Genomic DNA, 17,290 nt, shown 5'->3' on the forward strand with positions numbered 1-17,290 from the left:
TAATAACCACACTGACTGATAGCTCAATGAAACTCTACTATTCAAAATAGTACTGCTATTGCTCGCTAGATATCGTCTTAATCGCAACTGCTTGACAACTCAAATCAAACTGAACTCATTTTACTCGCTTGTGCCGCTTTTATAGTTTACGCTGCATACATCTAGGCTCTTCTATTTCCAGAACTTACCAACTATTTCGAGTGTTTATAGTTCTCATATAGTTTCTACTTGTTTACAATTTTCTACTTTTCAGCGTCTCTCAGATGTATGTGAGTTTGTAGTTTACAGTCTCTCGCACACACATAGGCGTATAAGTAAATGCATCTGTGTGTGACATCTCTCGGCTGCCTTATATATGTGTATACATGATTTGATTATTGACGTGAACATCGCTTAGCATCGCCTTAGTGATGGTATAGCTTAGGGATGCTAATATCCGTGACAATATCTATAGTGTTTCTGAATTTTAGAGATATCAGGCTTAAATTATAAGAAATTAGCCTCAAATGGACGTTTAACTACTATATTATTATTTTTAACAAATTTCTTATGGAACATTTTTTTCTTTACAGGTTTTTATACTCAGCGTGCTTTGCACACAAAGTATATTAACTTTGATTGGATAACGGTTGGTTGTACAGGTATAAAGGAATCGAGATAGACATATACTTCCATATATCAAAATCATCAGTATCGAAAAAAACTTGTTTGAGCCATGTCCGTCCGTCCGTCTGTCCGTTGTGATAAAGTCAATTTTACAAATATTATTAATCATTAATCAAAAATAGTTAAACCTATCGTAACAAAATTCGGCAGAGAGGTTGGCTTTACTATAAGGAATACTTTGAAGAAAAATTAACGAAATCGGTTGAGGACCACGCCCACTTTTATATAAAAGATTTTTAGAAGGGTTGTGGGCGAATAAAATAAGCTATATCTTTGCAAAAAAAGAGCTTTATATCAATGGTATTTCATTTCCCAAGTGGATTTATATAGGAAAAACTTCAAATTTAAAAAAATGGGTGTGGAACCACCCCTTTTTGTCTAAGCAATTTTCTATGTTTCGGGAGCCATAATTCGATGAAAAATTAACATATCGTAATGAAATTGTGTACACATATTTTCCTTATAGCAGAAAATATTTCTATTAAAAATGGACGGGATCGGTTAAAGACCACGGGAACTTAGCTATAAAACAAGTTTAAACGGTTTAAAAGGGTTGTAGACTAGAATAATAACCTATAGCTTAGCAAAAAATAGTTTTGAATCAATGATATTTCACTTATCAAGTTTTATTATAAGAGGAAATGGGGAGAAATTTTTTTTTAAACGGGCGGTGCCACGTGTTATGTAGAAAAGTAATTTATCTGAAATCAAATGTGTAAACTGAAGCTCACGCTGAGTATATAATGCTCGGTTGCACCCGAACTTAGACAGCTTTACTTGTTGTATTTAAATTTAAAATGGATGAACCAAATCCTTCTACAGCATCTGAATCCACTTTATCACATATACTTGAACACGATATTATTGCATTTGGTTTATTAAGTGAATTAAATAATGTGTCTAGATGTAGATTACGTTTTTGCTTGATGGAAAAAAATTTGACCAGCTCTAATCTGTATTTATTTTTGACTGTGTGTAATATTCATATATGTATGTATATTTCTGTGGCATTCTGTTAAAGTAACCTAACTCGGTCTCTGGCGAAATTCCAAAATTTATTATGTGGTGTTATTAAAAAAAAAAGGAGATAATTTTCATTTTTAATCAAACTTGGTTAGACACGGATCATCCCACCTTATTTAATTTCTTACATTAAATTACAGGTTGGGATATCATGCTAGGTATGCAACAGATATAGATTACCAAAGGGAATTTTAAGCTTTTTAGTAACTCGACTTAAATAACTTTGACATTTTATCAGAGACGAAGTTAGGATATTTATAGGCATCGAATGACTTAAATGTTAAAACAAACTGACAGCCTAATGAAAAAACGTTGGACATTTTTTTGTTTACTTTTGATGGGAAGCACGATAAAAAATTATATACAAATAGGGGCTATTTGCATTCGACTTTTGTGTGGTTTTGGCATACACGTTAAAGTTATCAGTCAATAAAAAGTTCAAAGAGTTAAAAGGCTGAATATGTCCACAGGGTGGTGCATGAAAACTCTAAAACTTACACTTTTGCTTGCGCTGTCTACCAGTTTGACAATAATCGTTTTTCGCTAAAGTCGAATGTAAATGGATCTTAAAAATAATAAAAATAAATATTATTTACTAAATCAATATTCCTCATTTCAATAATTTTTTTTTCTCCAAATTTTATTTGAAGAACTTTCAAAGTGGAAGACTACAAGGGTTGGCTCTGTGTATAGGAGTGGGTGTGTGCCTATTGCTCTTCCTTTGTCACCTTCATTTAATGACATTCACCGGCCATTTTAATATCAATGAGAAAACCAGTGTTGCAAGAATCTCGCCTTAGCTCGCACCATGAATTGTACGTGCGATTATTAACGCCACATATTTTTCCCTCCTCAAAGCGTAAGGACTAAAAAATGGAAAGCTTTTTATTTGAAACTCTGCTGCATGTTATTCATTGACTTAGATTTGACTTACCGTTGGACGGCGTTTCCTCGCGCATTTATAACTACAGGACACACAACGTGGCTCATGAGTTAGTAAATCCACGAGGCAGGTGTGTTTGTGGCCACAATTTATTTCGCTGCAAAAGGGACGATCGTCTAGAATAAATAAGAAAAATTTAAATAAAAAAAATATATACATACATGTGTATATGTATTAGAGCGGGTCAAATTTATTGTTGAAAAGGCACATCCAGTTTCTGAATATATGGGTCATAATTCTGAAATAAATTTCGAGTCTCCCTAATCAAGTGAGGGAGACTGAAATTCGTTTCAGACCTATGGTCCCATGGGCAATATTACTCAGTATAACCCAAAGATTCAGAAACTGGAAGAGCATAAATAAATGAGCAACCTTTAGAAAAACTAACAGAAACCTAAATATCAAGTATTCTTAGACACAAGCCTATACATTAGGGCGGGTCAAATTGTATGGGGAAAAAAACCTCAGGTGCACATCCAGTTTCTGAATCTATGGGTCATACTGAGTAATATTGCCCATGGGACCATAGGTCTGAAACGAATTTCGAGCCTCCCTAATCAAGTGAGAAAATTTTGATATACAATTTTCTAACAAAATTAGGGAGGCTCGAAATTCATTTCTTCATGGGCAATATTACTCAGAATGACCCATAGATTCAGAAACTGGATGTGCACCTGAAGAGTTTTTTCCCCATACAATTTAACCAGCCCTAATATGTAGTATATATATGATAGTTATGTTTTCATAAATTTAAAAATCATTTATCAATAGGCCGATAAAAACAAAAACAATTATAAATTTAAAAATTTAAGGGATAAATCGACTGCTCTATCTTCGAATTTGTTTAAAAATATCTCAAATCAAATAATGCTTGAAAATCGCGAGAGAAAAATAGAATACCTTTAAAGGTAACAATCGCAATTGTTGGGTAATTCAAAGCACGTAGTATAGCGCCATAGACGTAGGTACGAAACTCTAGCCTCATATCCCTTATTCAGGCCACCGATAGAGGCACGATCATATTTCAAGAAGTGAAGAGCAGGCACCAAGAAAAAATATTGTTGTAACTGTTATTATGCCAATGTGAGAAGGACTTTTAATAAATACATAGATGATAAAGAGATGCAGTGCAGTAATACCAACAATTTGAATCTCTTGATCGGTTCTCTCTAATTTACTGCAGCATTGAATTAAACTAAAACTTTTCGACCAATGCTACTGCGGCTCCGTGGTATGGGAGTAATGTTCCTATGGTTTGGAGTATCGTCCGAGTGTATTTCAGTCATGTAAAGCTATGCCAAAATTTATCTGCAGCTGCCGTTAGAATTCACGCCGAATCCCTCCGAATTTTAAGAGGAAATTAAAAATCCGGAAAATATCTGCGAGGGTTCATTATTCATTCAAGTTTTAGATGGATAGATGCCATGTAGCAAGCGAGCAGAGCCGCCTCCTGTGACTGTATTACTCGAGAAACGGGTTATATCAGTCGATATGACTCTACTTGAATTCCGGGTTCAGCTATTTAAGCACGTTACAGATGGTTTATAATCAGCAAAGAAGTATCGAATGAACCAATAGACTTGCAAGCTTTGATTTTGCATATAACACCACCAATTTGAATATATTAATCGGTTCTCTCTAATTTAGGTACTGCAGTATTGAAATCAACTTAAAACTCTCGACCATTGCTACTGAGGCTCCGTTGTTTGGAAGTAATGTTCCAGTAGTTTGTAATATCGCCCAAGTGTATTTCAGTCATATAAAGCTCTGCCAAAAATCAGCTGCAGATGCTGTTAGGATTCGGCGTAAAACTGTAGGTCCCTCCGAATCGTAAGAAGAGCTAGTTTCCTGATTCACCGCAGTAGAGAGGGATAGACTGCGTAATTCGTCCTTATGCCTGTGTAACTATCTGGTCCACCGTTGGATACATAATTACCGACTTATAAAGTTTCATTGAGTTGAACAAAGATTTTACTGTGTTTTTTCGATGGCACAAAAGAGGCTACAGGACCTTGAATTAGGTAAGGTTATGTTAGCTAGCTGTCTTATGCCTGCTGCTATATTGCACTACCACAGCTGTAGAGAAGAGCCCTCCATCCTTCAGTTGGGCAAGAAACTTAACAATTTCATCAGCCCATTCTCACGTAGCTAAGTGTCGAGTGATACTCGACATTGGAGTGGAAATGCCTATGCTCCTGTAATGGGAAATTTCTATATAAATGTCATTTTAAAAAACTTAATAAGCCTTTTGTATTTGCTACCAATAAGAGGATGAACATTTAAGCAGACACTTTCACTCAAAAATTTAAACAAGCTATAATGGACCGCCGTGGTTTGGTGGTAGCGTGCTCTGCCTACACCTAAGATTATGGGTTCAAACCCCGGGCAAAGCAACATCAAAAATCTAGAAACAAATTCTTCCAATAAGCAAACAGTTTTTCTTAGCGAGGTTGCTCGTCGGCAGTGATTTGGCAAACACTGCGAGTGTATTTCTGCTTCCAAGTAAAAACTCATCTGCCTTGCAGATGCCATTTAGAGTCGGCTTAGAACATATATGTCCCGTCCCGCCAATTTGTAGGAAAAACTGAAAGGAGCACGACGCAAATTGGAAGAAAATCTCGGCATTAAATCTCTTCGAAGGTCATCGGCGCCTTGTATGTTTTCATTTATAATATACGGAAAAAAACAAATCTTCTTTTGCTTATTTTGTTGTTGTTGTTGCTTATTTTTTATTCCTACTTAATTGGCGCTTAACCGTATAAACGGTTATGGCCGTCCAACAAGGCGCGTCAGTCGCTCCTTCGCTCCGCCAACCGGCGCCAATTGGTCACACCAAGGGAGTTTAAATCGTTTTCCACCTGGTCCTTCCAACGGAGTGGGGGGCGCCCTCTACCTCTGCTTCCATAGGCGGGTTCCGATAGAAACACTTTCTTGGCCGGAGCATCATCTTTCATTCGCATAATATGGCCTAGCCAGCGCAGCCGCTGCGTTTTAATTCGCTGGACTATGTTGATGTCTGCGTATAGCTCGTACAGCTCATCATTAAATCTTCTTCGGTACTCGCCATCGCCAACGCGTAGAGGTCCATAAATCTTTCGAAGAACTTTTCTCTCGAACACTCCCAAAGCCGCTTCATCTGCTGTTGTCATGATCCATGCTTCTGCCCCATATAGCAGGACGGGTACGATAAGTGACTTGTAGAGTATGATTTTCATTCGCCGAGAGAGGACTTTACTTTTCAATTGCCTACCTAGTCGGAAGTAGCATTTATTGGCAAGATTGATACTTCGCTGGATTTCAGTGCTGATGTTGTTGCTAGTGTTGATGCTGGTTCCCAAATAAACGAAGTCTTTTACTATTTCGAAATTATGGCTGCCAACAGTAGCGTGGTTGCCAAGGCGCATATGCGCTGACTCTTTGCTCGATGACAGCAGGTACTTCGTTTTGTCCTCATTCACCATCAAACCCATCTTTACCGCTTCTTTTTCCAGTTTGGAGTAAGCAGAACTAACAGCGCGGGTGTTTAGGCCGATGATATCAATGTCATCAGCATATGCCAGTAATTGCACGCTTTTATAGTATATTGTTCCAGTGCGGTTAAGTTCTGCAGCTAGTATAATTTTCTCCAGCATCAAATTAAAGAAATCGCACGATAGGGGGTCACCCTGTCTGAAACCTCGTTTAGTTTCGAACGGCACGGAGAGCGCCTTCCCTATTCTGACTGAGCTGATGGTGTTGCTCAACGTCATTTTGCACAGCCGTATAAGTTTTGCGGGGAAACCAAATTCAGACATAGCGGCATATTGGCAGCTTCTTTTCGTGCTGTCGAAGGCGGCTTTAAAGTCGACGAAGAGGTGATGTGTGTCGATTCTCTTTTCACGGGTCTTTTCCAAGATTTGGCGCATTGTGAAAATCTGGTCGATGGTAGATTTACCAGGTCTGAAGCCGCACTGATAAGGTCCAATCAGCCGGTTCACGGTGGGCTTCAATCTTTCGCACAATACACTTGAAAGGACCTTATATGCGATATTAAGAAGGCTGATTCCACGATAGTTGGTGCATTTTGCAGTATCTCCCTTCTTGTGGACTGGGCAAAGAACACTTAGATTCCAACCGTCGGGCATGCTTTCGTCCGCCCATATTTTACTAAGAAGCTGCTGCATGCGCCTTACCAACTCCTCGCCGCCGAACTTGAATAGCTCCGCAGGCAATCCATCAGCGCCCACGACCTTCTTGTTTTTCAATCTGGTTATTGCTATTCTAACATCGTCATAATCGGGCGGGGGGACATATACTCCATCATTATCGATTGCGGGATCGGGTTCTTCATCTCTGCGCGGTGAATTGCTGCCTCCATTTAGGAGAGCAGAGAAGTATTGCCTCCATAATCTAAGCACTCTCTGGACATCAGTTACAAGGTCGCCGTTTTCGTTCCTACAGGAGTTTGCCCCGGTCTTAAAACTTTCCGTCTGTCGCCGTATTTTTGGGTAGAATTTTCGGGCGTTATTCCTGGTGGCTAGCAGCTCAAGCTCCTCGCACTCACGCCTTTCTGCTTCTGCTTTTTTCTTCCTGAAAAGGCGTCTCGCTTCCCTTTTCAACTCACGATAGCGTTCACACACTCCTCTTGTCGCGCTCGCTTTTAACGTAGCCCTGTAGGCAGCGTCTTTTCTTTCAGTTGCAACGCGGCATTCTTCATCATACCAGTTGTTTTTTCGTGGCCGCCGGTAACCAATTTTTTCCTCGGCAGCAGTACGAAATGCTTTGGAGATATGCTCCCACTGCTCCTGTATTCCTTCAGGATGAGTTGTGCTCTCAGAGAGCAGGTGTGAGAGTCGGGTTGCGAAATCATTGGCAGTCTGTTGTGATTGAAGCTTTTCGACGTCTAGCTTTCCTTGTGTTTTTTGTTCCTTGGTTTTAGCCGCGTTGAGGCGGGTGCGTATTTTGGCTGTAACGAGATAATGGTCCGAGTCGATGTTAGGTCCTCGGATCGTGCGCACATCTAAAACACTGGAGGCATGCCGTCCGTCTATCACAACGTGATCGATCTGATTGCGAGTATTTCGATCAGGAGACAGCCATGTAGCTTGATGTATCTTTTTACGCATGAACCTCGTGCTGGATATGACCATGTTTCGAGAACCGGCAAAGTCAATCAGCCTCAGTCCGTTAGGAGAAGTTTCATTGTGTAGGCTGAACTTTCCAACTGTAGGGCCAAAAACACCTTCTTTGCCCACCCTGGCGTTAAAGTCGCCAAGCACGACTTTTATATCATGACGGGGGCAGCGCTCGTATGTGCGTTCTAATTGTTCATAAAAAGTGTCTTTCACCTCATCGTCTTTCTCCTCTGTCCGCGCATGGGCGCATATGAATGATATATTAAAAAATTTTGCTTTTATTCGGATAGCGGCGAGACGCTCGTCCACAGGCGTGAACACCAGCACTTGGCGACAAAGTCTCTCTCCCACCACGAATCCGACGCCGAAACTGCGCTTATTCGCATGGCCACTCCAATATATGTCAACATTTTTGATCTTCTTTCTTCCTTGCTTCGTCCAACGCATTTCTTGGATGGCGGTGATGACAGATTTTGCTTTGACGAGGACATCAACCAGCCGGGCATCTGCACCAATCCCATTCAGGGAGCGGACGTTCCAGGTGCATGCCCTCAATTCATTGTCCTTCAAACGTTTGCCATGGTCGTCATCAGTAGAGAGTGTATTTATCCGAGGCTTGTTGTTATATTTCATTGGAGTATGGTTTTGCGTGGCGGATCCCAAGCCCAGCGCACAACCCGCTCAGGGGGTTATTTTTTATTCACACAACCTAATATTGTACAAATAGCGCCCACAAAATTAATTCGGTCTAAGTTATACTTAAAAAGTGGTGGAAAAAGTCTTACACTAAAATGTGTTGGGAATCATATCGGAAGGACTGCTACCGAATATTTGTTTAACTAAAGCCAGATCTGTTCGTTGTTTTCGGAACTATTTCAATATCATTTCAAAAAATAAGTTTTCAGGTGAGTAGTTATCGGACAATGCCTTTTTAAGAAATCCAGTATATCCTTTCTTCTGTTTATCACTGTGTGCTTATTGCCCCGACTGCGAATATTTCGCGATTTGTTGGGACTATTTAAAAATTGTTTTCTGGACAGTCTCGGTACTGTTTTCAACATCATATTTTGGTATATCGAATTAATTTTATTCGGTATTTTTTTCCCGTGAACTGGGCCGCGGGTATAGGCTAGATTTACGAATATGTGAAAGATGAAGAAAAGTTTCAATTCATAACAAATTAACGTCTCATTTTTGATATGTTTGCCCATTTAAATTCGAGCAGTCTTGTGAGTCAAAGTTTAGTGCACTGCTCCGAACTATGGTTTTGTGGCAGTATATAATTGAACAGCAGTTTCGAAACTGATAAAACTAATTAAGTGTACCCATTGTTTGTATTTATTCATTAAAAATAAAGTTACTGTACACATTTCTAATTAATAACACTATTCAACTCTGCGAATATAAATATACATATATAAACAAACAATTACAAGGAAATTTTCTTTGGAAATAGCAAAATATTTTGTCAAGACTGAGAGCTCATTTCATTTCGCTGAAATACCTTGAATTTTGTTATATAAAAAAAGCTAAATCTGTTTGATCAACTATTTAAAAAAAAAAAATATTTTCTTTGTATAGCTTTAACTTAAATTGTTTTTGTTCACACGACTCAATTAGGTATAAATAGCACCCACAAAATTTATCACTTAGTAGTTTATACTTAAAAAGTAGTGCAAAAGGTTTGAACAAAAATGACTTCAAGCATTAATTTCGTGATCATGTTTATCATTCTAAGTTGTCATTGGACATCTACGAATGCTCAATTTCGCATTACAAATGGCAAAGAAATAGCAATAGAGAGGACCCCACACACGGTAGCAATTTTTTATAAAAAGAAGTATACTTGCGTGGGTTCCTTAGTCAGTATGATTTCGGTGGTAACAGCAGCGCATTGCGTAGCAGATCGAAAGCAGCATAAGTTCGCCATTCTAGCAGGTGTAACCGATAGACGTGCCTTTGGTAAACGAATAGGGCAACAACGCGATGTGGCACGAATACATTATGATAAACATAACTATGATTATAATAGCGCAAATATGGACATAGCTGTTGTTAAAGTGGTTGAACCGTTTTTTGAGACTGCTAAAATAAAATTAATAACTCTTTGTCAGCGAAGATTGTTATCGAGCTCAGTTCTGAAAATTAGTGGATGGGGTTCGATAGCTGCAAATAGTACCACACCTGATAATCTTCTCAAAACCAGTGAAATGCCTATGATGGACAAAAAGCGCTGCAAGGAACTTTATGCAACAAAACAGGAATATTTAGCAGACACAATCGCGTGTGCTGGATGTAGTGGAAATCATCCGAATCCTGGAGATTCTGGAGCAGGGGGCCTTGTAAACGGACAACTTTGTGCGGTGGTACATGGTGGCGGTCCTGACCCCAGCATTCCGAGTATATTTACAGATGTTACGCATTACCAAGTTTATCAATATATATCATCCAAGATGTGAAATAATTGAATAATGTTACAAATTGACTGTTGAGTGGAATATCACCCTAACTCGACTGAACGCCGAATCTCGAAATATTTAAGATTGGGCGTTTTCCAAACAGCTGTTAAGATATGGTAATATTCCACTCAGCGATATTTTGTCTTCTATCATGTACAAATAAATTTATATGATTGCGAGAAAATAAATATTTTTGATTGTTTGCAATAAAAGTGTGACGCATGTAAATGCCTTTAGGTGTGAGGCCAAACTTTGTAAGTTCAATTAACAAAGAGTATAGGACAAATTTAAGAGATTACCGAAAATTCTACGAAAGACGGAAGGTTTCAAACCCGAGTCAAATTTCTGCCATAAGGAAAAGGGCGCTCTGGTAACGAATGATCAGAGAGTGCCCAGATTTTAGAGGGAAGTCGTCTAGACCTTCTTAAACGGAGGCAGCGTTGAAGCACCCAGCCATGCTGGTAATGTTCCACACACTCTTCACAATAATTGCTACTGGAGCATTCCACGGTTGGTATGGGACAAACTGTAACATTTTCAGACAAAGTTTTTAGTGCATTAGGATTGTATTGTACATGTGTAAATGAAAATATAAACCTGCTCCTGAAATATTTGTATACGTGTGCGAAAATTGCAAAAAGCATCCCTTTGTACAGGACACCAGTCAGTCAGGTGAAACTTCAGCGAAACTATTAATATAAAAAAAAAAAGAAATACTACATTTAGTTGTAGATGTGTCAAGGTTTGTTAAAATAATAAACAAATCTTAAGTATGTTTATTCGGAAAAATATTTGTTTAAAAATAATGCCCTATGTGAGATTCAGTTTTCAAATTTCGATTTCCCCTATACTATATATCGTAGCGTGCTCCACCTCCTCAAAGAATCCTGGGTTAAAGCCCTGGGCACAGCAACTTCAAAAATTTAGAAAGAAGCAAATTTTCTCAATAAGAAAAGATTTTCTAAGTGGAGTCGCCGCTAGGCAGTGATTTCGAGTTTATTTCAGCCATTGAAAATTTGTGAGTGGAAAGAAGAAGAATAAAAGAAAAGCTAGGCCTAAGAAAAGAAAAAGTACTCCAGTTTAATCATATTCACATACACACAATGTACAGATATGAACATTTTGTATTTGTCAGCTAATTAATAAAGGAGGTCACCGTTTTGTTGGAAACGTTGCTATAGCAAATAAACAAATTTTTTTCATTTAAAATTTTTTGTTTGCATATTTTGTTTTGTTTTGTCAGTTGTTAATTTGCTGTTTAAAATTAAAAAAATAAACTACAGTTTTTGATGTTGAGCATTTGTCATGACGTAGCAAATGCATAGCCGTAGAATTTTTTGGCGTTTTGTGTAAAACTACTACACCGGTATGCGAATACAATGATGATAGACCATTTACACAAAATCTTGAACTCCCCTAATATGAAGCAATAAAAAAAATAGTTGCCTAGAAATTTTTGGGAATTATTCGACTTTTCAATAAAAGTTTTCTATACCATTCTTTTTTACTTGTTTTCTCTCAAGCTGAAACTAATTTTCTTCTTCTTGGGTACGTTGAGGTGTGATATATTTAAAATATATTAGCATTGAACATTAATAAGGAGAGCAGTTCGAAAATCGGCAAAAATTAACGATTTTCCATGGAATGTTCGTACTATAGACATTGTCATTGTACTTCTAAGCCAGTTTTTTTTTCGCCACACGTAAGCAAAATATGTGCCAAAAAAAAAATTTACTTTTAGTTTCTCCTACAAATTGGGTGGATGTTAAATGCACTCGAAATGTTTGCAAAACCGCTGTCGAGGGGTGATCACGCTTATAGGAACCTGTTTTTTTTTTTAAATAAAACAACTTTTTTCTAAGTTGTTGACGTTGCTTTGCGCGTGAATTCAGCCCAAGACCTTCAAGGTGTTTGGCATTGCCATTGTTTGTTTTGTATTTATTCATTAAAAATAGAGTTATTGTGTACATTTCAAATTAATAACACAATTCAACTCTGCGAATACATACATATATAGTGATAGAACGATACTCTATCATTTTTACGAAGTACTGAGTTAGGTAACGATGCTTTACATCGATACTTTACCAACAGCCAATGGTCTACATGTTTAAGATCAACAAAGTGTACTCCATTTGCACCCAGCGATGCTGATAATGTTCCCCCCGCTCTTCACAATAATTGTTACTGCAGCATTCCATGGTTGGTATGGGACAAACTGTAACATTTTCAGACAAAGTTTTTAGTGCATTAGGATTGTAAGGTACATGTGTAAATAAAAATAGAAACCTGCTCTTGAAATATTTGTATATGCGTGCGAAAATTGCAATAAAGCATTCGTTTGTACAGGACACCAGTCAGTCAGGTGGAATTTCAGCGAAACTATTAATATTGTAACGAATTTGCTTGCAAATCCTCTTATTTGCCCTTCTGCTAAGTTCGAATCACTAAACTGTTGAATAAATAACTCCAATATGTAATAATGCAAAATGGCCTTTATTAAAGTACTTCACAATAACACTCAAACTGTACAACGAATAGCTTGCTTAATGACCACACTGATTGATAGCTCAAATCAAACTCTACTATTGCCCGCCAGATTGCGTGCTTAATCAATAATGCTTGATAGCTCAACTCAAACTGAATTCCAGCGCCTCTACAATTGCTGCCTTTTATACTCTCTGATTTCAACGTTGCATCTTCTGCGCGCTTCCGTTTCCAGAATCTTCTAGTCCATCAGCTCTCAAACTTCTCAGCTGTAACTACAATTGCACGATTTTATAGCTTCTCTCATTGCATGCTTTCAGGAGTATCTCAGATATATGCATATGTTTGTGCATTGACTCTCCGCTGCTCGTATACGTACATGGTACATATGTGTAGACGCAATTATTGTTTCGTTCATGTAGATACATAATGATTGAATTATTGATGTGAATTCATGTCACTGCTTAGCATCGGCTTAGAGATAGCAGCACCCCTTAGTTTTGCTAATATTCGTAATACTGCCCTCCACCTAAGTCTGATCGTCCCGATCAGACAAATCTCTCGATCTAAACGCTGCTAGCCTCTCCAAATGAACTACTTTCATTTTGGTTTGGTAATGGTTTGTATGCGGTACACTACATCGTTGATCCGTTTTACAACTTTGTATGGGCCTTCCCAGTTACACTGCAATTTCGTGGACAAACCTTTTTTTCGTTGTGGGTTGTATAGCAGCACCAAATCTCCTTCCTAAAACCCTTCCGAATTAATTGCTTTATCGTACCTCGCTTTCATCTTGTGACTCATAATCTTTGCTCGTTGCCTTACCAGATCGTGTATCTCTCTCAGCTCTTCTTCCAAGACACCAGTTGATTTCTTGACATTCCTCTGCGCATCGGCATCTATCCCATACTTCAAATCAGCTGGCAGTCGAAGGTCATTGCCAAAAATTACCTTTGCGGGAGTTTGGCCCGTTGTGTCATGTACTGCCGATCGGTAGGCCATCAAGAATAATGATATGTGTGTATCCCAGTCCTTATGGTACTTGTCTACTACTTTCCTTAAATGCTCCTCCAATGTTCTATTGAAACGTTCCACGATACCATCCGACTGAGGATGCAATGCAGTTGTCCGTGTTTTTCGAATGCCCAACTTCTTGCACATTTCTTGGAACACAGCTGATTCAAAATTCCTGCATTGGTCAGAATGTAGCTCCATTGGTACACCATACCTTGCAACCCATTCGTTTTTAACCACTTCTGCTACTGTTTCTGCTTCTTGGTTTGGGATAGGGTAAACCTCTGGCCATTTACTGAAATAATCCATAACCACCAGTACGTATTTGTTTCCGCGGTTGCTAGTAGGAAACGGACCTGCGACATCCATGGCGATCCTTTCAAATGGTGCACCTGAAATATACTGCTTCATCTGGCCATGACTTCGGGTTTTGGGCCCTTTCGCTCTGTTGCATACCTCGCAGTTGGTAATCCACTCGGTGACCGACTGACGGCAACCAACCCAATAGAATCTCTGCTTAATTTTCTCGAGTGTCTTCCTGATTCCAAGATGACCTCCACTTGGACCATTGTGCAGCTCGCTGAGCACGTCAGGAATCCTCTTTCTGGGAACAACTATCAATTCTAAACTGTTCCACTGTGCCCAATATGACTTCGCAATGGGACTCTCTGCTGACATCTCCTCTCTGCTTGGTCTTTCGTTTCGTTCGAGCCCTTGCATAACATGTGACAGATCTGTATCTTCTTGCTGACACTTTCTTAGTTGTTCCTTGTCCCATTCATCCGTACATGTTATAGTCATTAGCCGGACATCTATAATGTCTTCTTTAGCCTCGGCCTTTGAACAGTGCTTGCATTCCAAACTACATGGTCTTCGTGACATTACATCGGCATTTCCATGGATACTACCTTTTCGATGCTCGATGGAAAAGTCATAGCTTTGTAGTCGCTCGATCCACGGTGCCAATTGTCCTTCCGGATTACGGAACTGCAGAAGCCATTTCAGCGCTGCGTGATCTGTCCTGACACGGAATCGCTGGCCGTAGAGGTATTTGTGAAAATGTTTAATGCACTCTACCAATGCCAACAGCTCTTTCCGCGTAACATAGTAGTTCCTCTCTGGTTTTCCAATCGAACGGCTGTAATATGCCACTACCTTCTCCTGTCCATCGACCAGTTGTGATAAAACGCCTCTTATATCATATCCAATCGCATCTGTATCTAGAATAAATGTTGCTCCTGGAATCGGATATGCTAACATTGGGGCAGTGCACAAACGCTCCTTCAATGTTTGGAAAGCCACTTCTTGCTCCTTCTTCCATTCAAAAGCTTTGTTTTTTCTTGTAAGCTCATGGAGGCTATGGGCTACGCTGGAAAAATTTGGTACAAATCGGCGGTAATTTGTGCACAGCCCAAGAAACCTTCTCAATTCATGTAGGTTCTGTGGTCTTGGCCAATCCTTTACAGCCTCTATTTTTTCGTTCGCAGTGCAGAAGCCCTCTGTCGTTACCTTGTAACCCAAATAATTGACTTCCTTTTTAAACAGCGCACATTTTTTGGGACTTAACTTCAGACCAGCGCCAGCTATTCTCTGGAAAACTTCCTCCAAGTTCTTAAGATGTTCATCAAAGTTCTTGCCCAATAGGATGATGTCGTCCAGGTACACCAAGCATGTTTTCCAATGTAGTCCTTTCAGTACCTGGTCCATGAGTCTCTCAAAAGTAGATGATGCATTACAAAGCCCAAAAGGCATCACTGTAAATTGCCACAGACCATCACAGACACTGAAGGCTGTTTTCTCTGTATCTTCCTCCTTCACCTCAACTTGCCAATAGCCGCTTTTCAAGTCCACTGTGGAAAACCATTTCGTACCAGATAGCGAGTCCAGAGTGTCGTCAATTCTTGGCAATGGGTAGCTATCCTTTTTCGTAACGTCATTCAACTTCCGGTAGTCCACGCAAAACCTCATTTTTCCATCCTTCTTCTTTACAAGTACTACCGGTGAGCTCCATGGACTAGGTGATGGTTCGATGACGCCGCTGTCGCTCATTTCTTGTATGATTTGACTCACAACTTCCCGCTTCGCCAGTGTAACACTACGTGGAGCTTGGCGGATCGGCCTCGCACCTCCCGTGTCAATTTAATGTTTCACAACATTGGTGCGACCTGGTTTGGAACCATCCTGGTCAAATATGTTCGCGTACTTTAGGAGCAGTTGTTTTGCCTTACTCTGATAGGCTTCCTCTAGCCCCTGCGTCCATGCCGTGATGTCATTTGAAAGATCAATATTACTAGATGATACGTGTTCCTGGAGCTGTTCATAGTTAATAACTACTTCAGCCTCTTGGCATCTTCCCAAAATAGCTCCTTTGGTCAAATTGAATGGTGACTTGAACTCATTGAGTACTCTTACCGGACCATCTTGTTTTGTCATAGCCACGGTTTTTCCTACAAGTATGTTCAGTGCTGATTTGTTTGCTGCTTCGACAACCCACAATTTGTTTGTCCCACAATCTCCATCAACCTTTGCCCGGATGACTGCTTCTAATTTTGGTGGTATTTGCCGACTCTCTTCCACCAGCACTCGTTTACTGCTGTAGCCTCTCTCGTAGCCAAAATTAAGTGGCACATCCATGTTCTTATATCGCATCGTCTTGCTTTGCATATCGATCTTGATGCCTTGGTTGATTAAGAAGTCCACTCCAATTATGATTTCATCAACAATACCTGCCACTATAAAATTGTGTAGTTCCGTGACGTTCCAAATTGCTACTTCTCATTCTACTTCTCCAATTACCTGGGTGTCCTCTCCCGTGGCTGTACGTAATCTTGCTCCAAGCAATGTTCTTATCTTCTTGTTGACTAAATCTGATAGAATGATGGAATGGGATGCACCCGTATCTACAGTCAGTAAACGCTCCTTTCCATCCACATGTCCTCCGACAGTAAGATTGCTTGACCTTCTTCCAATTTGCGAGATAGAGATTATGGGGCATTCAATTGAGGGAGCCAGCTGTCGCCCCTTGCGGCTGACTCGATTTAGTTTAACGATTGAGTGGATTTGGAGATTTGCTCGTCTCCTTCAGCTCTGCGTTTACGGCCACCCACATTGCTGGAATTGTTAGGATTGGTACTGCAATAACGTGCAATGTGCCCTGGCTTCCCACACTTAAAGCATTTGACGGCACCATCGTTTTTCTGCTGCGTTCCTTTTAATGCTTCCAAAATTGTGTCTACCCAGTCTGGCCTTTCCACTTCCACGCGATGAGCTTTGTATGCGGGCTTACTCAAAAGTGACGCTGTTTCCTGAGTCAGTGCGTGGGATACCGTTTCAGCAAATGTTAGTTTTGGATTTGCATATGTAGCCCGCGTCGTTTCCATATCTCGTATGCCATTTATGAAGCTCTGAATTTTTACCCTTTCAGTGTATTCCACGGGTACGTCCGCATTTGCCAAATGAGCCAACCGTTCAACATCCGAAGCAAACTCTTGCGAAGTCACATTAGCTTTTTGGTAACGGTTTTGCAATTCTATTTAAAATATCTGTTTCCTCTGTTCGCTTCCGTATCGCCGTTCTACAGCAGC

General features: G+C 39.7%; 1 protein-coding gene across 2 annotated transcripts in view; it reads right to left on the reverse strand.

Annotated features, from left to right (window-relative positions):
* Positions 1-2,423: 2,423 nt before the first annotated feature.
* Fs (Follistatin) overlaps positions 2,424-17,290 on the reverse strand; it is a 161,818-nt gene continuing 146,951 nt past the window's right edge. For both annotated transcript variants that reach the window (XM_067775773.1, XM_067775772.1), the window contains exons 7-8: positions 2,624-2,748; positions 2,424-2,555 (exon numbers count right to left, since the gene is read on the reverse strand). In XM_067775773.1, the coding sequence (XP_067631874.1) occupies positions 2,424-2,555; positions 2,624-2,748 (257 nt within the window). The remainder of the gene's footprint in view (positions 2,556-2,623; positions 2,749-17,290) is intronic.

The sequence above is a fragment of the Eurosta solidaginis genome, chromosome 3 (assembly GCF_040869045.1).
Source record: "Eurosta solidaginis isolate ZX-2024a chromosome 3, ASM4086904v1, whole genome shotgun sequence".
Lineage (NCBI taxonomy): Eukaryota > Metazoa > Arthropoda > Insecta > Diptera > Tephritidae > Eurosta > Eurosta solidaginis.